Source organism: Dama dama, chromosome 20 (assembly GCF_033118175.1).
Source record: "Dama dama isolate Ldn47 chromosome 20, ASM3311817v1, whole genome shotgun sequence".
NCBI lineage: Eukaryota > Metazoa > Chordata > Mammalia > Artiodactyla > Cervidae > Dama > Dama dama.
This window is the reverse complement of record NC_083700.1, coordinates 10293030-10317028: the sequence shown is the minus strand read 5'-3', so window position 1 is coordinate 10317028 and position 23999 is coordinate 10293030. Positions and strand designations below refer to the sequence as shown.

The 23999-nt window shown below is 45.8% G+C and overlaps 1 protein-coding gene and 3 pseudogenes across 1 annotated transcript; 3 read left to right on the top strand and 1 right to left on the bottom strand.

The window, feature by feature from the left end:
• The first annotated feature begins 4140 nt into the window (after nucleotides 1-4140).
• LOC133074438 (voltage-dependent anion-selective channel protein 2-like) lies at nucleotides 4141-4718 on the top strand (annotated as a pseudogene).
• Nucleotides 4719-12966: 8248 nt separating this feature from the next.
• Nucleotides 12967-13590, top strand: LOC133074436 (large ribosomal subunit protein uL13-like; annotated as a pseudogene).
• Nucleotides 13591-14791: 1201 nt separating this feature from the next.
• Nucleotides 14792-15602, top strand: LOC133074435 (voltage-dependent anion-selective channel protein 2-like; annotated as a pseudogene).
• Nucleotides 15603-16609: 1007 nt separating this feature from the next.
• LOC133074434 (intelectin-2-like) lies at nucleotides 16610-23743 on the bottom strand. The gene is made up of 8 exons (XM_061168382.1): nucleotides 23732-23743; nucleotides 23409-23472; nucleotides 22667-22783; nucleotides 21286-21533; nucleotides 20800-20958; nucleotides 20282-20402; nucleotides 19158-19261; nucleotides 16610-16852 (listed from the first exon to the last, which is right to left on the bottom strand). The coding sequence occupies exons 1-8, from the start codon at nucleotides 23741-23743 to the stop codon at nucleotides 16700-16702; spliced, it is 978 nt and encodes a 325-aa protein (XP_061024365.1). The 3' UTR covers nucleotides 16610-16699.
• Nucleotides 23744-23999: the final 256 nt, after the last annotated feature.

The following is a 23999-nucleotide window of genomic DNA, read 5'->3' as shown; positions in this document are numbered from 1 at the left end:
CAGTTCTAATGAGATGGATGAAACTGGAGCCCATCATACCGAGTGAAGCAAGCCAGAAAGATAAACACCAATACAGTATACTAACATATATATAAGGAATTTAAAAAGATGGTAACGATAACCCAATATGCAAAACAGAAAAAGAGACACAGATGTACAGAACAGACTTTGGGACTCTGTGGGAGAAGGCGAAGGTGGGATGTTCAGAGAGAACAGCATTGAAACAAGTATACTATCAAGGGTGAAACAGATCACCAGCCCAGGTTGGATGCATGAGACAAGTGCTCAGGGCTGGTGCACTGGGAAGGCCCAGAGGGATGGGATGGGGAGGGAGGCGGGAGGGGGGATCAGGACGGGGAACACATGTAAACCCACGCTGATTCATGTCAATGTATGGCAAAAACCACTACAATATTGTAAAGTAATTAGCCTCCAACTAATAAAAATAAATGGAAAAAAAAAAAAGTCCAGCTGAAGACTCCATTCCTGAAATGGCTTCCTGCCCTTTCCTAATCTTCTGTGTGCAGTGTTGGCCCACGGCAATACCTTCCCCACGCTGCTGCCAGCAACGGTCCTTGTAAAGCAGAATCAAATACACAGTGCCAACAAAATACCCATGTCTTCAGCTAGAGCACCAGGCTCATACTCCACACCATGGAGGTTGGATCAGTTACAATAAGCCACTCCAAACACACTGGTGTAACAAAGAATAATCACTTCTTTTGCTCATCAGTCTACAGTTTGAGCAGAGCTCAGTGGGGATGGCTTGTTCCTACTGCATGTGGTGTCACTGGGACATTTGAAGTGCTTCTCTCTCCTCTCTTCCCTCAGTGACCTTCCTTTCCAATACCTCAATTTTACCTTCTCTTTCCTGACTCTCCCCAGATTCTCTTTCTCTTTGCTTTTTGCCATCCCCTGACCCCTTCCACCTTTTCTCCTTCCTCTTTCTCTGCCCACACTTGTCCTTGCTTTTCATGTGGGATTAACTGTCAATACCTACTTACTACCCCATTCTAGACAATGCACCATGGGACTTGGGACAGATTTTGGGTCAGTCCTCTGCTTCCTCCATGTCTTTTCCAGAATCAGTATAAAGAGACAGGCAGAATGATCCCAAATCACATAGCTTCTAATAAGTTTCATCTCTCCCACTTTTTCCTACTCCTCGTCTCTGCACTGTCAGGTCCACAGTCAAGAGTTAATACTTGCATCTTTGCCTCAGGTTTCATGTGTGGAGGACCCAGGCTAAGATAAACACCACAGAAATGGTTCTGAAGACAGGCTGTGAGGATGGACTTTAGAGTCAAAGCGCTCACATATCTGAAAGGAAGAGTGACCAGTTGCTGCTGGTCGGTGGGATTGTACGAATGCAGGCTATCTGCCCTCTCCACCTTTCTCTTCCCCATTTTGTGCCTTTGTGCCCTGTAGATCAATTTCTCTCACACTGAACATCCCTGGGCACCAGAAACTAGGAAACAGGGAGAAAAGCTAAGAAGGAAACTGTAGAAAAAGAAGCAAGAAACTGTTAGAGTACTGACCATGAAGACAAGCAGGGAAAAGTGAGGGGAACATTAGGAGGTAGTGACTGCAGCCAAGGGATCATCCTAACACAGGACAGCCTAAAATGGGGAGACAGGGTGGAATTTGAGGCTGGACTGTGTGTAATGACAGGTTGGAAATTGTTGAAAGGTGGAGGAGGTTTTGAAGAATTAAAAGAAGGAATAAATAATTGATTCCGAGAGACTACTGCTTTTTTGAATTTAGATGCATCACCAAAGAGCAGTCCTTGTCAGCAGAACTCAAAAGTACTTTGGGCTAAAAAAGAATGTGTGTGCATAGAGAGAAAATGAAAATTTTCCCCCATCCTCACCTCACATCCAACCCAGCTTCTCCAACTGACATTTTATGTCTTATGCTAAAAAGAAAACTTCATTGTAAAAATTAAGACATACAGAGAAGGATATAAAGCAAAAATATACCATTTAATGAATTTTAAAAAGCAAATGCTATAGACTCACTAACCTCCATAAGAAATAAAATTTTGTCAGGACTCCAAACGTGTTCCCTCCAGATGACAAATACCTTCTGAGACATATCCTTCAAGATCATTTGAAGATACAAAAACCTCCAATGGGTAGTTAACCATATGCTGATACAAGCAGGTAGAGTCCAGATCACCGAAACCAGAAGGCTGATGATATTGACCCTCAATTACGTCACTAACAACCAATCAGAAGAATGTCCTCTAGCTGATCCTGCACCACACAACATTCTTCCTCACCTTGTCTTTAAAACCCTTTCCCTGAAAACCAATGGGGAAATCAGAGGCAATGGGTGGGGGGAGGAGGGTGATGTTAGCTACCCAAACTTCTTGCTGTCGCCTGCAGTAAATGCCACACTTTCCTTCACCATAATCTTGTGTCAGTAGATTGGCTTTTTTGCACACAGGCCAGCACACTCAAGTTTGATTCAGTAACCCCTTGACATGAGAAGGCAGAAATAAGGCAAGAGGTAACTAAAATAAATAGAGGAATAAAAAAATAAATTAGCAGGAAAATCAAGAATGAGCTAGTAAGGAACAAATTTTCTTCTTTTATTTTCCTCCTTTTTTTTCTTTTATTGGGCTCCAAAATCACTGCAGATTGTGACTGCAGCCATGAAATTAAAAGACATTCTCTTCTTGGATGAAAAGCTATGACCAACCTAGACAGCATATTAAAAAAGCAGAGACATTACTTTGCCAACAAAGGTCCATCTAGTCAAAGCTATGGTTTTTCCAGTAGTCATGTATGGATGTGAGAGTTCAACCATAAAGAAAGCAGAGCACTGAAGAATTGATGCTTTTGAACTGTGGTGTTGGAAAGACTCTTGAGAGTCCCTTGGACTGCAAGATGATCAAATCCATCAATCCCAAAGGAAATCCATCCTGAATATTCATTGGAAGGACTGATGCTGCAGCTGAAGGTCCATAATTTTGGCCACCTGATATGAAGAGCTGACTCATTGGAAAAGACCCTGATGCTGGGAAAGATTGAAGGCAACAGAGGATGAGATGGTTGGATGGCATCACTGACTCAGTGGACATGTTTGAGTAAGCTCCAGGAGTTGGTGATGGATGGGGAAGCCTGTCGTGCTGCAGTCCATGAGGACACAGAGAGTTGGACATGACTGAGCGTCTGAACTGAACTGAACTGGAGTAAGGAACAAAGATTTAATAAGGAGGTGGGAAAAAGAGAAAACACAAGGGGGAAAAAATGCAGTTAACCCTGGAGCAAAGCAACTTTGAACTGTACTGGTCCACTTACACATGGGTTTTATTTTCCACTATTAAATAATATAGACTACACAATTCATGCTGTTGAATCTGCACATGTGGACCACAAACACAGAGGAACCTCAGATGTGGAGGAATTATGGGTACAGATGATTGACTATAACTTATATGTGGATTTTAGACTCTGAGAAAGAATGGTGCCCACAACCCACACGTTGTTCAAGGGTCAAGTGTACATTAACAGTAGCTTACCAACTACCACACAAATCAGGTTTAGCCAAGAACAGCTATAGGCTTTCACTTCATCCTTCTCCAGGCCGTCCGCCTGTCAACCCATAGCAAGCCCATGGCCTCAACTGTGGCTGCAGCTCTCCTTCAGGAGACACCAGACTACCCATTCTCACAGTCTTGTCTTGAAACCTACACAGTGAGCTGTGGGTAAATGATGTATTCCTCTGTCATGAGCTGACCTTGGCAAATCTGCCAGAGATATTTTCAAGGAAGGATTGGTTTGGCTTTGTCTGGATGAGAAAACAAAATCATGCACCGACACATTTTCAACATCTGCATTATCTAACAGACAGTGGTCAAGTTCCTGGGACTGGAGAAGGGAATGGCTACCCACTCCAGTATTCTTGCCTGGAGAATTCCATGGACAGAGATGCCTGGGAGGCTATAGTCCATGGGGTCGCAAAGAGTCAGACATGACTGAGTGACTATCACGTGTTCCTGGGAACTTGGAAACCAGACACTGTCACAAAACAGTGCAAAACTGACAGAACTCTGGGAGCAGAACTGAATTACCACTGAGGCCCAGATCTGACAAGTTTTGACTCTGAGATTTGATGCTGCCTTCTCACACTGCCATGGTAAAGAATAGTAACATCAAGTCTTCTTACAAGAGGGAGTCTATACACCTTAGTTGTGATGTTGACTCGGATTTTGCTGGACCTGCAATCCATGGTTCAGCTATCTTTGATTGTGATGGCTGGCTTGCCAGGTTCCAGCCCATGACCTGGGACAGTGCCAAATCATAGCTAACAAGGAATAACTTTGCAGGACACTACAGGACTGCGGACTTCCAGCTAAACCCAGTGTCGCTGATTCTGGGGACAGAATATGAAGCATCAGTTTATCAGAGAGAAATTCATCTTGACATTTGGGTGAATGTTGCTCAGACATTAGATACCAGCTGCACTCATTTGGGCGTTACAACTAAATATCACTTGGATCTCACTGCTTCTGTTTCTGAAAAAAACAAACAACTCTAGTTTAGTTGGAGTAGGCTACACTCAACCTCTGTGCCTGATCTGAACCTAACACTCTCCTGGTAAACAGGAAGAGCATACTGCCTGGAGGCCATGAACTTGACCTTTCTCTGGGGCTGGAAGTTTATCCAGCTGTAGAAACCTCTGGGAAGGGGTATCAGAAGATTGGGTCTTAACACAATTGCCCTGTGACCAGTAGGATTAACTACCCCTCCTGGGCTTCCAGGTGGTGCTAGTGGTAAAGAACCCATCTGCCAATGCAGGAGGCATAGGGACGCAGGTTCAATCCCTGGCTCAGGAAGATCCCCTAGAGAAGGGCATGGCTACCCACTCCAGTATTCTTGCCTGGAGAATCTCATGGACAGAGGAGACTGGCAGACTACAGTCCATGGGGAACCAAAGAGTTGGACTCGACTGAAGTGACTTAGCATGAACGCACACACCCCTGAACCCCAGTGATCAAAACAAAGGATGATCTACACAAGAACTGTATTTTAAAAGTCTACACAATTTCATATTACCTGGTCTCTTGTGAAACTGGTTATCTATCGAGTTATCAATGCCGCATTCATGGAACATTTTTAAATGTATTCACCTTGCATTTTTAAATCTATTTAACTGTTAAATGTACTAACCACCAAAATGAAACTGACCTTTGTGAAAATTGTTTTTTAAAAAGTGAGGACAAAAACCCTCTCTCCAGGGTTTCTCAACTACAGCACTGTTGGTGTTTTATATCACTCTGCATTTGGGGAAGGGGTCCTGTACCGTGCCCGGCATTTCTCAGCAGGAGCTGGCCTCTATCCAGGAGTACCCATGTCACCCCATATCAAGTGGTGTCTGCACTGAATCCATCAAGAGGCAGCCTTCACCTGGGGATCTGAGGATTTCTCCTGGTAGATTGGGTCAAATTTGAGTTGAGTTGGAGGACACTCAGCTAGCTGTCAGTGAATTACTTGATGTTGTGAGAACCTGCCCCAACACATAGATGTTGCAATTAGCACTAAAATCATTTTAGGGACACTGTCCTAAGGAATAAAGGACATGGCAGGTGTGACCTCCATCTTTTTTTCCTACTGAATCTAAATAACAGTTATCTTTTCTGCTCTAAGATGTTTATATTGAGGGTTTGATTTGACTAACCGATAATGGAAGGGTAGGAAAATTAAGGAATGGATTCCCCTGTTCCTTATCTCCCTCAGGGAATCCAAAGAAAGAGGAGCAAACTTGTGTCTGGGACCCAAGACTTGAAGTTCCAAACTCAGAATGTCTAAAATGGAAATCAAACCCAAAGGAGGCATTGTTTAAAAGTCTACCTTTAGGTCTCAGTCAACTTGCAAAATGAAGTCAGAGAAACTCAGAACCACAAAGTGATGTAATTTTTTCCCCTCCCCTCCATGTTAGCATTCCATTTTTCAGTCTCAGAGTATCTGAGCGTAGGGGCTGGCTTCCATGTCTCACACCACACAGCTCTCACCGGTAGAACAGGAGTACAACTGCCTCAGTGATCGCCCAGCTGGAGCTGTAACCCCGGTGAGCTCCATACCCTATTTCAGTCAAAGGAGGAGAAATCCCCACACTGCACTGGATTGCCCTCTGCGAACTATCCTCCTCCACCGAGGCAGTGCTGGGGGGCAGGGAAAAGTCACAGTGAGGGGTTGGCTGTGGACACCAACAAGCTCTGGATCTTCAAATCCCCTGGAATCTTTAGTCTGTTCCTACTTGGCTTTGCTCGCCCCCTGCCCATAAAACCCACTCCTCCAGTAGACTCCAAAACAATGTACTTCTCTGAATTCTTTTAGAACTCCCTTCATATTAACTCTCAGGCCTGCTAGCCTACCTTCCCCCATAAATGCTTTCCCTCAGGGCTCTGTCCACTCCTCACTATCTGGATGATGGCTCATCTTCATAAACCAGGGCCCCTTGTTTATGTTGCTACCCCAGGTGATACCTCATGAAGATTGCCATCATGCATTTACATCTCTGTCCCACTTCATCTGCGTTCCTTAATGACTCTGTCAACTATGCATGTCTAATATCTATTACTTTGTAAGTACCTATCATATTTTACAAGAATCAGTTTTTGCAGGGGTACATGCAAATGGGGCTTTCTAGGTGTCCCAGTGGTAAAGAATCTGCCTACCAATGCAGGAGATGCCAGAGACGGGAGTGGGATCCTGGGTCGGGAAGATCCACTATAGCAGGAAATACTGGGGCAACCCACCCCAGTATTTCTGCCTGAAAATTTCCAAGGATAGAGGAGCCTGTCTGGCTACAGTCCATGGGGTTGCAGAGAGTTGGACACGACTGAGCACACACTCACAATTCACAACACGTGCAAATGGGCACCGATGAACAAGATAAGCTCCATGGAGGCCAGAGGAGGGGGGAAACACCTACCTCCCCAAAGCCCACATCTGTATTATCCTCTGAACATAAGCTTGGGGCCCTTCCACAAGGGCACATCTGCTGCATCTTGACTGACATATGGATAAACTAATAATTGAAGGGGGAAGTGAAGATGTCCTTCACTTCAGGGTCACATTTCTCAGAGTGACAGGTGTGGAAGGAAAATGTGCTAAGTGAACTTTCTTATTCTCAGAGCTCTGACTCCCTCTTTCTCCTCCCCCTCAGCCAAAACATGACCCTCAAAGGCAGTCTCCAGTCACCACAACTATGGTGCTCTCTTCTACAACACTGGAAAAACAACAAAAACATAAAGCTTCTACATGTTAATGTGAATATTGGAAAATAACTTCATGACTTCAACATATGGAAATACTTCTTAAACACAATATAAAAGTACCAATCATATGTGAGAATACAAACAAATTAGACTTCAATACAGGAAATTATGTCCAATGTTCAAAAGATTAAAACTTTCAATTATAAAATAGGTCCTGGGGATATATTGTACAGAATGGTGACTAATACTATATTATACATTGACAAGTTGTGAGAGAATAGATATTAATTTCTCATCACAAGAAAAAAAATTGTAACTACATATGCTTGTGGGTGTGGACTAGACTTATTACACCAATCATATGCAATGTATAAAAATATAGAATTATTATGGCATACACTTGAAATTAATATAATGTTAAATGTCAATCGAATTTCAATTAAAAAGTGATAGTAACACTTTAAAAATTATGTTCACGAAATATCAGCAAAAGAGCAAAAATGCAAGCCATGGAGAAGCATATCATCATACTCCATAGGGTGGGTGCCCTCTCAAGCACACACACACGGGCAGGTCGTTGTCCGTGTTGTCCAACAACTCACTTGCTCGTTGTTGCAGCCAGTGACTTTCATCCCAGCACACGGGGCATTGGCTGCTCTCTCATGATCCCTGCACATTATATGAGATTCAGATTCTCTAAGTGCAGAGCTCCTCTCCTGGATCCAATCCTTCAGAGAACAAATTCTCTGATAGGAAAAGCTCCTGCTGTTTCTTGACAAGCCAAATTTTCCAGCCTGCTTGGCAAACAAACTACCTGTGCGGCCGTCTCCTGGCCCTCTTGCCATTCCTCCGTTGGGACTGAGGCTCAGGAAACCAGCACAAGGAAATTCTGATGCTCTGGCAATGGCTACAAATAATAAATTTCCTTGCCACACGGCCAGGAGTTTCCTGTTTTCTGCCAGCATCTATGAAACTGTGAGTGGCTAATTTTTTAGCTTAGAAGAAGGGGAAAATCTTAGAATCATCACTGCTCAAGAGTCACCAGGATAGACAGAAGAGATGGGCACACTCTTCTTCATCTCCATGACGGGGATCTGTTCAGCTTAAAAGTGACTAAAATGAGAGGATCCCATGTTGGTTTACTACTTACCACCTGCTTCACCACAACTTTCTTAGATTTCCTTGCTGCTTCGAGGCCGGAAAGACCGGAAAGGGGCATAGGTTCTGCTCTTGCAAAATGTCTCAGGAGAATGGGATGCTGCTAGAGGATGCAAATATAATTCTCTAACAGTCTGGAGCTGCTCACACCAGCCTTCCAGGCCATCATCTCCCAGTCCCTGCCCACTTCACCAGTTCATCACTGGACTGTGAAGCCACAGAGGTCAGGGTGCTCTCGGGTAAGACTAGCTGACCATGATCTAGTACAAGCTTGACACTTGCATTCTTCTGCTCAGCTAATTAAAAATAAAAAGTATCATTACTTCTACTGTGACGTTTGGACTTGAGAGGATGGGGAACTAGACAAGGTTGCCACAACCCTCACCAGCTCCTTCTGGGAAACCCGAGGCCATGGCAATAGGAGCAGGAGCAGCTAGAAGGAAGCGCTGTCTTCTCCACAGCTCCCCTGAGCTCCCTGAGTTCCCTCAGCCACCCAGAGGCACAGAGTGGGGCCCCAGGACATGCATTAGCTTCAGAGCAGATCCAGAGAGGCCAGGCAATCAGCACCCAGATCACAGCTCTGTCAGCTGCAAAGTAAGACTTCTCTGCATCTGCACGACTCCCTCTCTGGGCCAGAACATCAGCCTCCTACCCAGCTCTACTGCCTCTGGTCCACCTGGGTGCACGCCTGGGTGAGCTGAAGGAGCAGCAGCGCCTGAGTGATGCACCTGCACTCAGACCTCTGGTGGCCACAGGGAGGAACAGCAGGAGGCGGAATCTTGGCAGTGTCCTCTCAAGGGCATGCAAACGGTTAGTCCATTCATTCTCTTGCCGCCATCTTGTTCTTTCGACTTCCTAGTAAGGGCAACTCAACAGAAAGTGATGGCCTTCTAGGCATTCTGGAACCTCCTGGAATAGCCCCCACCCCATCCAACCCTATGAATCCTTAAGGGGCCATGAGTTTCTTTCTCTGAAACTCTCCGTCCCTGAGACTAAGACCAGAGCTGAACTGGAACTGTGGTTCCTCACGCACTTGGATCTTGTCTCAGACTCAGAAGAGATTCATCACTTCACAGAGAGCTCCCTCCTTCCTTCCTCGCAGATGCCAGGAGCCGAGAGTTCCCTGCCAGGTGGAGACAGAGTACTGCCTCTGCAGAGAGTCTGAGGTGGGTGAAATGCTGAGCCTTTTGGGGAGAGCAAATTGTGGGCCCTGCCCAACCCAGCCCATGTTGGGCTGCAGGCCCCGCCCTCAAGCATTCTTCCCTTGAAGGTTCCTGGGCCTCGGCCCCTGGCTATGAGAAGGAGTGTGTGACTGGCTGGAGGGGCAGGAGGCAGCGCTCTTGGGCACACAGGTGACATTCGCCATGAGGAGGGCCAGCCCTGCTGGGTCAGAGCACACAGTGTTCCTTCCGTAACAGACTCTCAGGATGGACGGGACCTCAGGGTTCTTCCCTGCAGCCTGTCCTGCTCCCACCTCAGTCAGATGCTCCAGGGCCTCACACACCTGTCAGGTCATCATCCTTCCAATCTCTCCTGAAACCTCTCCATGAAGCCTGCCCTGACACCTCCACCGCCAGGCAAAGCTGATGGGTACTCCCCTGGCCTACTACTGGACTTTCTCCAACCCCTAATTGTGGCACATCACACTGTCATGTCATTCTTTCATTTACTTTTGGGTTAGAAATAACTGAAAATTTACAGAACATTGCCAAAATAACAACATTACTAAAAAAATTCATATAGTTTCTACCTAATTTAATCTATTTTTTGAAAACTAAATATTCACAGGAAATGTTTACAGGGTGGAGGAGGGTTAGTAAGAATGTGAATTGTATTTTTTCGTATCTCACCCCATTTGCTTTATCATGTATTCCCTCTCTCTAAATGCACACACAGACTCACAAACTCACTGTGCTTCCTTCTAGATGTTCCTGCGAGTCCTCCCAGAGCAGCAGCACCCCACCCGCCTCACCTGTGCCGCCATGATCTGAGGTCTGGGGAGGGTGGCTGGCCTGGCCTCTGCAGCTCCACACCTCATATATCCGGTACAATTATTTTGTACCAGAAACAATTTTGAGAAAGTGTTCTGTTGAGACAGAGGCTTCCTTGCTCCTGAAGGAGTGGCCATCCCACACCCACCCACCCGTGCCACAGAGCAGGAGGCCCAGTCGGCTGCCCAAGCCACAGAGCCCACTCCCAACACTGCAGTGTTTTTATGTTTCAAAGTCCATACGTCCTCATTCACTCATCTAGCCTTTCAGGTGCCTCCTACTCTCCCAGTGCCAGGGCCAGCCCACAGGAGTTTCCTGCTGCAGGAATTGGGGGCTGGGAAAAGCAAGAGGGATAGTAGTCTGGGAACGGGGTTAGCATTCTCTACTTTGTGGAAAGGCCCACTCAAATGCACTGGGATTCTTCACTCTGCCTCACCCCCCTTTTTAGGGCAAATAACACAGCAGAACCAGGTGGGTATTTTAGTATATATGTATAAAAAGAATTCTAATTTGCAAAAGAAAGAGAGAAAGACAGGCAGAGTGACCATACATCACAGAATTCCTGATGCTTTTCTTCATTGCTTTCTTTTTTCCCTGGTCCTTATCTTTCTGAATTTGCATATAGCAACTCATGTGTTGGCACTTTCATCTTTGCCTCAGGTTTCCATGTGTGGAGGACACAGGCTAGGATAAAAAGCATCAGAAATGGTCCCGGAAACAGGCTGTCAGGATGGGCTTTAGAGTCACATTTCTCACATACCTGGAAGGAAGAGGGACCCACTGCTGCTGGCCAGTGGGATTATGAGAACGCCTGGCACTTGCCCTCTCCACTTTTCCTTTCCCATTTTGTGCCCTTGTGCCCTGGAGATCAATTTCTCTCCTCTCTGAACTGCCTTGCACCAGAAGTCAGGAATCAGGGGGAGAAGCTAAGAGGGAAACTGTAGAAGCGGCAAGGAACAGCAGAGCACTGGACATGAAGAAAAGCTGAGGAAAGTGAGGGAAATGTTAGGAGATGGCAATTGTAGCCAACAGATCTTTCCAGTACAGGACAGCCTCAACTGGGGAGACATGGATGAGTTTGAGGCTGGATTGTGTGTAGTAACATGCTGGAAATGTTTACAGGGTGGAGGAAGGTTCAGTTCAATTCAGTCTCTCAGTCGTGTCCAACTCTTTGAGACCCCATAGACTGCAGCACACCAGGCCTCGCTGTCCATCACCAGCTCCCGGAGTTTACTCAAACTCATGTCCATTGAGTCGGTGATGCCATCCAACCATCTCATCCTCTGTCGTCCCCTTCTTGTCCCACCTTCAACCTTTCCCAGCAACAGTGTCTTTTCCAATGAGTCAGTTCTTCGCATCAGGTGGCCAAAGTATTGGAGTTTCAACTTCAGCATCAGTTCTTCCAATGAATATTCAGGGTTGATCTCCTTTAGGATGGACTGGTTGGATCTCCTTGCTGTCCAAGGGACTCTCAAGAGTCTTCTCCAACACCACAGTTCAAAAGCTTCAATTCTTCAGCACTCAGTTTTCTTTATAGCCCAACTCTCACGTCCATACATGACTCATGGAAAAACCATAGCCTTGACTAGATGGACCTTTGTCAGAAAAGTAATGTCTCTGCTTTTTAATATGCTGTCTAAGTTTTTCATAACTTTTCTTCCAAGAAGCAAGCATCTTTTAATTTCATAGCTGCAGTCACCATCTGCAGTGATTTTGGAGCCCAAAAAATAAAGTCTGTCACTGTTTCCATTGTTTTCCCCATCTATCTGCCATGAAGTGATGGGACCAGATGCTGTGATTTAGTTTTCTGAATGTTGAGTTTTAAGCCAACTTTTCCACTCTCTTTCACTCTCATCAAGAGGCTCTTCAATTCTTCTTTGCTTTCTACGCTAAGTGTGGTGTCATCTGCATATCTGAGGTTATTGATATTTCTCTGGCAATCTTGATTCTAGCTTGTGCTTCATCCAGTCCAGCATTTCTCATGATGTACTCTGCATATAAGTTAAATAAGCAGGGTGACAGTATACAGCCTTGATGGACTCCTTTCCTTATTTGGAACCAGTCTGTTGTTCCATGTCCAGTTCGAACTGTTGCTTCTTGAGCTGCATACAGATTTCTCAGGAGGCAGGTCAGGTGGTCTGGTATTCCCATCTCTTGAAGAATTTTCCACAGTTTGTTGTGATCCTCACAGTCAAAGGTTAGTAAGAATGTAAAAGAGTAAACAAGTATTTGATTCTGAGAAAGTATTGTTTTTTTATGAATTTAGATTCATCACCAATCACCAGCCCATAACAGCATAATTCAAAATGTACTTTAGGAAAAAAATATTGTCAATTTGTGTCTGTGTGGAGAGAGAATAGTGTGACTTAAAGCTGCCCCATTCCAAACTTGCATCCAGTCCAGCTTCTCCCTGTGAACTATTTATGATTTATTGTTAAAAAAAAATACTTTACTGTAAAAAATTAATACACATACAGAAAAGGATTGAAAGCACAAATATACAGTTTAATGAATTACAAAAAGTAAATACCTATAGAGTCACCATCCTGTTTAAGTAACAAAAGTTTCTTTCCCACACAACTGCCAAAGATGGCGGAGGGGCAGGTCCTGGTGTTTGATGGCTGAGGCCATCTCCTGGCCTACCTGGCAGCCATCCTGGCCAAGAAGGTGCTTCTGGGCCAGAAGGTGGTATTCCTGCACTGCTGGGGAATCAATATTTCCTGGCAGTTTCTACAGAAACAAGTTGAACTGCCTGGCCTTCCTCTGCAAGCAGATAAACACCGACCACTCCCATGTTTTAACCCCCAACTGCATCTTCTGGCTGACAATGTGAGACATGGTACCCCCAAGACCAGGCAAGGCCAGGCCACTCTGGACTGCCTCAAGGTACTTGATGGGATCCCACCAGCCTATGACATGAAAAAGTGGACAGTGATTCCTGCCATCCTCAAGGTGACATCTTGACGTCTATGTGCATCTGACACCTATGTGCAAGTTTTCCTGCCTAGGGCACCTGGCTCATGAGGCTGATTGGAAGTAGCAGGCAGTAGCAGCCACCCTGGAGGAGAAGAGAAAGAAGAAGAGCAACATCCATTAGTGGGGAGGGGGAGGGGGAAGCAGCTCATTAGGCTATAGAAGCAAACTGAAAAGAACGTGGAGAAGAAAACTGACAAATTCACAGACGTCCTCAAGACCCATGGATTCCTAGCCTGAGACCCATAAAACTGACTGCTGAGTTTTCAAGAAAAAAGAAACAGAAGTTTGCCAGGACTCCAAACGTATTCCTTTCAGATGACAAATCTCTTCTGAGCCATATCCTTCAAGATGATTTGCAGATAATAAAATCTACAACAGATGGAAGAAGGTAACTGGGGGCTGACCACAAGCAGGTGGACTCCAGATCAGTTGGAGAAGGTTGATGATGTTGAGTCCCAATTACCCCACCAACAACCAATCAAAAGAGTGTCCACCTGTTGATCTTGCATACAACAACCCTCTTAGCCAGTCTGCCTTTAAACACTTTTTTCCCTGAAAGCCAGTAGGGAGTTCAAGGTCCAGGATTTGAGCATTAGCTACCCTAATTCCTTGCTTAGTGTCTGCAGTAAATGCTGGACTTTCCTTCACCACAATCCTGCATCAGTAGATTGGCTATACACACCTAGCAGATTCAAGCTGGGATTTGTAGCAATCTGACATAGAGAAATAAGGCAAGAGGTAACAAAAAGAAGTAAGAAATAAGGGCTAAAGGAGAAGGACAGAAAACAGGAAGGAGCTAGTAAGGGGAAAGATTTATTAGGGAGGTGAAAAAAAGAGAAGATACTGGAAAAAAGCAAATACAGCTGACCCGTGAGCAAAGCTGGTTTGAACTGTGCTCGTCCACTCATATGTGGGTTTTTTCCAATATTAAATCATATAGTACTACACAATTCATGAAGATCCCCTGGAGAAGGGATAGGCTACCCACTCCAGTATTCTTGCGTGGAGAATCCCCATGGACAGAGGAGCCTGACGGGGTCCACGGGGTCACAAAGAGTCGGACATAACCGAGATACTCAACACGGCACAGCACACAATTCAACTTGTTGAATCTGCAGATGTGGAACACAGACCCAGAGGGACTGCAGACATGAAGAAACTATGGGTACAAATGATCAGACCTAAGTTGTATGTGGACTTTAGACTGTTTGGAGGATTGGTGCCCACAATCTACACATTGTTCTAGGGTCAACTGTACATTAACCATCATTGACAACCACCATACAAATCAGGTTTAGCCAAGAACAATCACAGGGCTTTCACTTCACCCTCCAGCCAGGATAGCTGTGGCTCAACCCAGAGCAAACCCCATGGCCTCAGCTGTGGCTGCAGAACTCATCTGAGGAGACACCGGACCACCTCTTCTCACAGTCTTGCCATGAGACCTATACACAGGACTCTGTGTGTGAGCAATGTGCACTCATCTACATATGCTGACCTTGGCAAATCTGCCAGAGATATTATCAATGAAGGATTTGGCTTGGTGTTGTCACAATGTGAAGACAAAATGAGCACTGACAGGGAATGTTCAGCACCTGAATCATCTAATACACAGCTCATGTTCCTGGCAGCTTGCAGACCAAATACATAGACTGCATGATCGATCACAGAACAATGCAACACTGACAACACTCCAGGAACAGAATTAAATTACAAATGAGAACCAGATCTGTCAAAGTTTGAATCTGAGTTTGGTACTACCTTCGCACACTAACATGGTAAAGAAAAATGGTAAAATCAAGTCTTCTTACAAGAGAGTGTGTTTGTGATGTTGACTAGGATTTTGATGAACCTGCAATCCATGATTCGGCTGTCTTTGACTATGAGGTCTGGCTTTTCAGTTCCAGCCCATGACGTGGGACAGTGCCAAATCCAAGCTGACAAAGAATAACTTTGCAGTGCATTACAGACTGGGAACATCCAGCTACAAGCTCTGGGGTGATTCTGTGGACAGAGTTTGGAGGATCAATTTATCAGAAAGAAATTTATCTTGACTCTTGGGTGAATCTTGCTTGGGCACTAGGTACCAGCTGCACTTAATTGAGCATTGCAGATAATATCAATTGGAACCCACTGCTTCTGATTCTGCAAAAACCAACAACTCTAGTTCAGTTGGAATGGGCTACATTCAGACTCTGCCTAAGAGATCTTCAGTCATGTTAATGAAGTTAGAATCTGCATTGAAATGAGAGGTTTGAAACTTTCAAGCCCATTCACCCTGACTCCCCTGAAGAGAAGAGGGTTGGAAGGTTGAATCAATTTCCCTGGTCAATGATTTAATCAAACCTGTCTGTGTAAAACCCCAAATGGATATGGTTTAGAGAGCTTCAGGGTTGGTGAATGTGTGGAGATTAGGAAGAAATGCTGTGCTCAGAGAGGGCAAGGAAGCTCTGGGCCCTTCACCTGTACTGGCTCCAGCTGTCTCTTCCATCTGGCTGTTCCTGAGTCATACTCTTTTCTAATCAACTCATCATCTAGTAGGTAAAATGTTTCATTGAGTTCTCTGAGCCACTCTAGCAATTTGATTGAACCCAAGGAGGGATTCACCGGAACCTCCAGTCTACAGCCAGCCAGTCACAACACAGGTGACAATCTGGGCTTGCAACTGGTGTCTGGAGTAGAAAATTCAAGGGACAGACTTGTAGGACTGAGCCCTTCACACGGGGATCTGCCGCGGTCTCCTGGCAGATTGGGTCAAAATGGAGTTGAGTTGTAGGACATCCCACTAGGTATCAGTGAATTTCTTGGTATTGTGAGGACCCTCCCCAAAACAGAGATGTTGCAAATAGTACCAAATCATTTTACAGACACTGTCCCAACTGTCAAAACTGGAGGAATAAAGGAAATGGACAGCTGTGACCTCAATATCTCTTTATCCTACTGAAACTAAATAATAATCAGCTTTTCCTCTTTAAGATACTTATACAGAGAGCTTGATTTGACTAACCAATAATAGAATGGTAGGAAAATTAAGAATGATTTTTCCCTGCTCTTCAGTCTCCCACAGGGGTTCCCTAGAAAGAGAAGAAAATGTGCGTCTGGGATACTCTGCGACTAGAAGTTCCAAACTCCGAAAGTTTAACGTGGAAATCACGAGATTACAAAGCGTTATTGTAAAACATTGCTCCAGACTTCAATTTGTAAAAGGCATTAAAAGAAACTAAGAGTCGCAAAGTGCACAAACTGATGTAATTTATTCCTTTCCCCTCCTTGATAGCATTCCATTTTTCCCTTTCTGAGGGTCTGGGCTTAGGAGCTGGGTTCCACGACTCACACCACACAGCTCTCAGTGGTAGAACAGGAGCACAGCTGCCTCAGTGATCTCCCGGCTGGAGCTGTAACCCTTGTGAGCTCCGTATCCATTCCAGTCAAAGGAGGAGAAATCCCCACACTGCACTGGATTGCCCTCTGGGAAGTATCCTCCTCCACCGATGCAGTGCTGGGGGGCAGGGAGAAGATGCAGTGAGGGGTTGGCTGTAAACACACCAGTGAGCTCTTAATGGTCGAATCCCCTGTAAGTTTGGTCTTCTTCCTACTTGCCTTGACCCCTCCCCTGAAAAAACCTTTTCCTCCAGTAGACTCTGAAACCATGCTTCCCTGAATTCCTTTCTACCTTCCTTCATGCTTATTCTCAGACCTCTCAACCAGCCTTTTTCCTCAATGGCTCCCCCAAAGGCTATTTATCCCTCACAGTTCTGTCCACACCTCACTCTCCCAATGATGGTCTGTCTTCCCCCCATGACTTTTGCTAGAACCAGCATAATCGTATACTGTCAAGATATACTCCTAAGTCTGGAAGACCAGCCAGGTATTTTCTGGGCTTGAAACCCCATATCCAACTGCCCTGTGAATGTCTCCACCTACACATCACTAGATCTAAAACTCCACTTAAGCAAAACAAAACTAATTTGCTCTCTTGCTGCCCTTGAATCTATTTCTCTTCTTGTCACCCATCTTAATTGATAGCACTCAGTCACCCAAAACAAAACCCTGAAGTCTGTTGCCTCCTTCACTTCCCATCCTCCACTTTCATTTAATCATCAAGAACTGCTGATTTCACTGTCTATGCATCCATGCTTGCTCTTTCAAATTTATCAAGGCCACACTGGCTCAGGTCCTCACTATTTCACATCTGCACCTTTACACCTGCTTCATGATCTTGTTGACTCTAATTTCCCTGCTCTTGAATCCATGTCCCCCTCCTTGCTAAACCAAAATGATCAGGTCACTAATCTGGTCAAACTCCTCTGATGTGTCCCATCACCTATAACATAAACTCTATGTCCTGGACATAATGCAAAAGCCCCTCCTTGCCCTACTTCTTGCAAGTATTTCCAGCATCTGCTCTTGATTCTACACCATATGCATACCATGATACAATTTACACAACAGCTCACTGCCCCCTCCACACACCATGGTCTATCAAATCCCAGTGATTTTGAACATGTTAGTCACTCATGCTCAAAGGACACTACTCTGCCCCTTGCTGCCTATTGAACTCTACACACATCTTTTGAGATTCAGCAAAGATGTCACCTTTCTTCAGAATCAACTGAGTGCCATTAGCAGAGGTAGAAGCTCCTGTATTGTGTCCCCAGAGCCTCTTGTTTATGTTGCTATCTCAGAGGATACCATATAAGATTGCAATTGTGCATTTATATCTCTCTCCCACTCAGTCTGAGTTCCTTAAGATGACTCTGTCAGCTTTGCATCTCTAATAGCTGCACTTTGTAGGTTCTCTAGCATGTATTTTAAGGAATCAGTGCTTGCAAGGGTACATGCAAATGAGCATTAATGAGCAAGATAAGGCTCCTTGGAAGCCAGTGTAGGGAGAACACACTCCACCCTACTCCTAGGGCCCATATCTACATCATCCTCTAAACCATAATCTAGGGGCCCTTTCATGAAGACACAGCTATTACACCTTGACTGAGAAATGGACAACTGGTAACTGAAGGGGGGAGTAAAGATGTCCTTGACTTCACAGTCACGTTTCTCAGACTGACAGGTGTGGAATGAAAAGGTACTGAGTGAGCATTCTTGTTCTTAGAGCTCTGACTCTCTTCCTCCTGCCCCCCAGCCATAAAATGTCCTTCAGAGACAGTCTCCACTAACCAAACTATGGTGCTCTCTTCTCAACACTGGAAAAAAATAAAAACATAAAGTTTCTACATTGAATGTGTGAGAATATCATCATGATCTCGACATAAGGAAATACTTCTTAAACACAGCATCAAAGTACAAATCATACATGAGAATACAGATAAATTGGACTTCAATACAGGAAATTATATCCATTGGTCAAAGGTACAAACGTTCAGTTATAAAATAAGACCTGGGGATGTAAAGTATAGACTAGTGACTATAGTTAATAATACTGATTTGTACACTGAAAAGTTACTAAGAGAGTAGATATTGAAATTTTTTATCACAAGACAAGACAATTGCAACTATGTGTGGTGGTGGGTGTTGACTAGAGTTACTGTGATGATCATTTCAAAATACATAAAAATATAGAATCATTATGTTGTATACCTGAAGCTCATAAAATGTTTTATGTCCATTGAATCTCAGTTTAAAAGCAATAGTAGCAATTTTAAAAGTATGTCCACAAAATACCAGCAAAAGAACAAAATGCAAGCCAAGGAGATATACATTAGAACATCCCAATCAAGTGTTCCCATGCACACACACACACACACACACACATGCGCACGCGTGCCAGGGATCATCCCAAAACTCACGAATTCAGTGTTGCAGCCAGTGACTCTCATCCCAGCACACAGGGCATTGGCTGCTCCCTCATTGTTAAACACCCTGAACTGGACAAACCCTGCAACAAATTCTTCTGGAAAAGAAGAGGCAGAGAAGGGCCTAAGTATTTAAAAGATGAACTGGAAACAATTTCCCTTTGACCAGCCCAGGGATTCCCTAAATCAACAGGTCAGGTTACAGCCTAGCACTCCAAGCTTAGGGGATGAAACCCAGCCGTTCTGTGGACAGCGGCTCCTACATCCTGGCTCTGAACTTGGCTGGCAGGAAACCTCCTTCCATCTGGAGTAACAGGACGAAGGCTCGTGTTCACAAGAGTCACTTGTCTGCCTGGGGCTCATAGGAGAAATCAGAGTCCACTGAGAGATCAGCAGGAAGACCTCCAGAGGTCCAGCAGGAATATGCACTAATCAGAAGTAGCCGTCGGTTTCTGCTGGCACACTGCTTATCCAATTACCATGACTTTATTTGCCCTACCTATCATTACCTGCTCTCATTGAAACAGTAAATGTAAGAACTGAAGCTTCACATTTTCCCACCAAACATTAATGTTCTATGGCTTTAGTTCACTCGTGGTCGACTCTTTGTGACGCCATAGACTGCAGTCCGCCAGGTTCCTCCGTCCATGAGATTTTCCAGGCAAGAATACTGGAGTAGGTAGCGATTTCCTTCTCCAGGGGACCTTCCCTACTGAGGTATCAAACCCACATCTCCTGTTTTATCATGCTGAAAAAATGTCTTCTTTCAAATAACAGCAATCCATCATAACAAAGACAAATTTTTCTCACTACTTTCCAAGTTGTTCTCACCTGTGAACATTAGTTTGCCTCTTTCCTTAACTATTATGTCACACAGTGTATTGATTAAGAAGTCTGGCTTTATAGTCTCTACAATGGAGAGGACAGTAATTCTAACTCCATAGATTTTTCAGGACGATTAAATGACACAAAACCATGGCAAGTTTCTAGAAAAGAGTTTGGTGTGTTGTATTGATATGTGTTCCACAAATGCTGGCCATCATTAATTGTTGTTATTTACCCTTTCCCCAAGAGTGCAGCGAAGGACTGATGACTGAGTTTTGGAAGGAGATACTCACGCTGACCATTTGGCGAGTAATAAGATGCCGTTTTCTCCGCATCACCAAAGTCATAGTCGACAGGAATGGCTGGGCCGTTGTCAGTCCAGCACTTCCCTGCTCCGTACTTCACTGGGAATTTCTGCAGGAACCAAAATACAGATTGAGGAGAGTAGAGACACTGCTGTACTGGGAAGTAGAGGATTTAATGCCCTCGGGTGGCATTATTCAGACAACAGTCCAAATGACAGTGATTCTTTGCCACCCCTACTCATAGCTCAGAACCTAACCAGCCTCAAGACCCTTGTTATTCTCCTTCTTTACCCACCCTCTTCTCTCCCCTAGGCTCTTGTACTTCCTGGCTCAGAGTTCCTCTGAGAGAGGCAGCGCACTAGTTCACAGGGACCCAGAGGTAGGAGAAAGCCAAGCAGAGGCACCTTCTAGTGCAATGAACAGAGCAGACTTACTCCTCATCCAAAACATTGACTCTCTGTTCACCAAAGGAAGTGCCCCCAACTCCTGTCCACAGCCCCATGTACCTGGTAGAGTCCAAACAGATTATGTCCCAGTCTCCGGAAGAAGCCAGTGTTGGTGTGGTACCTCAGCAGGGAGCTGTTCCTCCAGTGCTGCAGGGGGGACCTGTTGGGCACGTGCCAGATGCCCAGGTCCTGGGCCTGGATATCGTAGTAGCCAGGGTTCTGCAGAGGGACCCACACTCAGCCTCACCAGCCCAGGAGGTGCCTCCAGCCAAAGACCCACACACACAGCCCTCCCTTGCGCTGAGAGCTCAGGGCTCCAGGGAACAGGTCCCCAGCAGTGCTCAGACCCCTACCTCTCTCCAGCAGAGGATGAGGCCCCACCACACAAACAGCCTTGGCGGGAAGAAGCTGTGACTCAAGACATGGACTTCTGTCCTTCTCCAGCCCCACCTCCACATCCCCATCTCTTGCCTTCTCTTCCATATGCTCTGCTCCAGCCACACCCCGATCCCCACCCTTTCCACCTGGAAGCTCAGTGCCACCCACCTTGTAGTCATCACTGGTGGCCGCCTCTGCAGACCCAAACGTGTTGTAATTGGCCCAGTTGCCGTCCCCCTCTGGGTAGTCAGCCCTGTTGCCCTGCTGACTGGACCAGCGATCACCCACCGTGCACTTCCCAGATAAATGATTCTCATGCACACTGGCCACCAGGGTCCAGCCGCCGCCCCAAGAGGTCATGTCACAGAAGGTCTGGTAGACGACACCTTTCTCAGTGCGGAGGTGATACAGGCCATCTGCAGAGGGAACCAGTCAGAGACCCCCTGTCTGAGAGCAGGGAGTCCCTGTCAGGCCCCATTACCAGAAAGAATTTGGGAAGTCAGAAATGCATCCTGAAGGCTCCTACACACACCCATTTCTTGAGGACAATTCTCTATAGGTCATCTAAGAACAGAAACACTGACTGCCTTTGTTCCATGCTACCTTTTCAGAGATCTATACAGCAAACATCCAAGAATACAGAGATGGTATCTCCCTCTGGATAGAGCCTCCTTCTGATCACTCGAGGCCTGATAACAGCACCTGACCACATCTCAAGTCCACATCAGGATGTGGCCTCTGCAACTCAGAGCTAAGGGCAGGCATGGTCACTGCCTGTTTTGTGAGATTCAGATTCCCTAAGTGCAGAGTTCCTCCTCATTCTCAGCCCCAAAGAAAATAAACTGTAATATCAGAAAAGACTCAACTTGCTTGACAAACCAAATTTATGAGCTGCTCAGAGGGTTAAGAGTCAACCTGTAATGCGGGAGACAGAATTCGATCCTGGGGTTGGGAAGATCCCCTGGAGAAGGAAATGGCAACCCACTCCAGTATCTTTGCCTGGAAAATTCCATGGACAGAGAAGCCTGGCAGGCTACAGTCCATGCGGTCACAAAGAATTGGACACAAATGAGCAACTTCATTTTCACTGTTCACTTTTGGCAAACAAACTACATGTGCAGATATCTCCTGGACCTCTTCACATCACTGTGATGGGACGGGTCCAGAGAAACAGCACAGGAAAAAGCTATGCTCTGGCTACTTCTGTGATAGTGAGTAATAAAGTTCTATGTCTCTGACTCTAGAGGCTCATGTATTCTACTACTTAGCTTACTTACAAGAAGGAGAGAATTTTTACAATCATCGGAGCTCTGTTGGCCAAGCTAAGAGTCACCAGGAACACTACATTCTCCCTGTGTTCAGAAGATCATGTTTCCTACAACTAGATGGGACCCAAAAGCCTCAAAATTCCCCCTGGAAGTCTCCTAGGCTGCAAGCTGGAGTCAGAGCAGACAGGAGTGGTAGGCACACCCCTCTTGATCTCCATGACCAGGATCTGTAGCAAAAATGGGGCCAAAAGGAGAGGATGCTGAGTTGGTTTATTACTCACCACCTGCACTGTGGCAACTTTCTTTGATTTCCTTGCAGCTTCTGGGCAGGAAAGACAGGAAAGGGGCACAGGTTTTGTCCCCCAAGAACTTCCCAACAGAAGGGGTCACTGTAGAGGCTGTGAGGATAATTCTCATTAATGGTGTCGTACGGCTCACTCCAGCCTTCCTGGTCATTGACTCCTAGTTCCTTTCCCCTTCACAAGTTCATCACTGGGCTTTGCAGCCACAGAGGTCAGTGTCTTCTCTGCTAAGACTAGCTGAGCCACCATCTAGTACAGACTTGACTTAACTTGCATTCTTCTCCACAACTAATTAAACTTGAAAATTCTCTTTATGCCTATTGTGATAAATGGAATTGTAAGGATGAGGATTAGGGAAGAATGTTCCCTGGACACAGCCCTGACCACCAAGCACCCTCTGGAAATCCCAAAGCCAAGGCCGTAGGAGCAGGAGCAGCTAGAAGGAAGCAAGCAGTCTTTGTCACTATGACTCCTCTGAGCCCCCTCAGCCACACAGAGGCACAGATTGGGGCTCCAGGACAGGCCTTAGCTTCAGACCACACATCCAGAGAGACCAGCAATCAACACTAGGCCACAGCTCATTTGGCTGCAAAGTGTGGCTTCTCTGCATCTCCATGCCTCCCCCTCTGGGCCAGGACTTCAGCATCCAGACCAGCTCCACTCCCTCTCCTCCTCTGCACACCTGGGTAGCTGATGAAACTGCTGCTCCTGAGTGACTTACCTGCACCCCGCTCTCTGGTGGCCACAGAGAGGAACAGCAGGAGGCAGAATCTGGCACCTGGCCCCTAAAGAAGAAAGGAGGTGCAGAACATCATTGGCGGGTTCATTCTTTCTCTCCCTTCCATCCTTGCTGATCCGTCGTTTTTCATCTTCCCATTATGATCTCTGAACTTTCTGCATATGGAAACCTCAAATGGAAAGTGATGGGATTCTGAGCATTCTTGAACCTCCTTGAATAGACCCCACCTCATCCAACCCTCAAATCCTTAAGGGCCCACAGGCTCCTTTCTCTGAAACTCCGCATCCCTGAGGCCAAGATCAGACCTGAGCTGACATCGTGGCTCCCCACACACTCGGATCTTGTCTCAGACTCAGCTTCCTCACAGCACAGAGAGCTATCCCCTTCCTTCCTCACAGATGCCAGGAGCGGAGAGCGCCCAGCCGGAGAAGTCTCAGAGCTGCTGCCTCTGCAAAGTCCTGACAGGAGCGAAGTGCTGACCCTTTATGGGGAGAGCAAAGCATGTGGGCCTGCCCATCCCAGCCCACTTTGGTCTGCAAGCCCCTCCCTCGGGCTTTCTTCCCTTGAAGGTTC

What these genes read in the sequence shown, in the direction of transcription:
- LOC133074434 (XM_061168382.1), bottom strand. An exon ending in ATCTGTTTGGACTCTACCAG is followed by an intron (nt 20,403 to 20,799) that starts GTACATGGGGCT and finishes TGGTTCCTGCAG; the next exon opens with AAATTCCCAGTGAAGTACGG. An exon ending in CTGGCTGCAACACTGAATTC is followed by an intron (nt 16,853 to 19,157) that starts GTGAGTTTTGGG and finishes CCTGCCCCCCAG; the next exon opens with CACTGCATCGGTGGAGGAGG.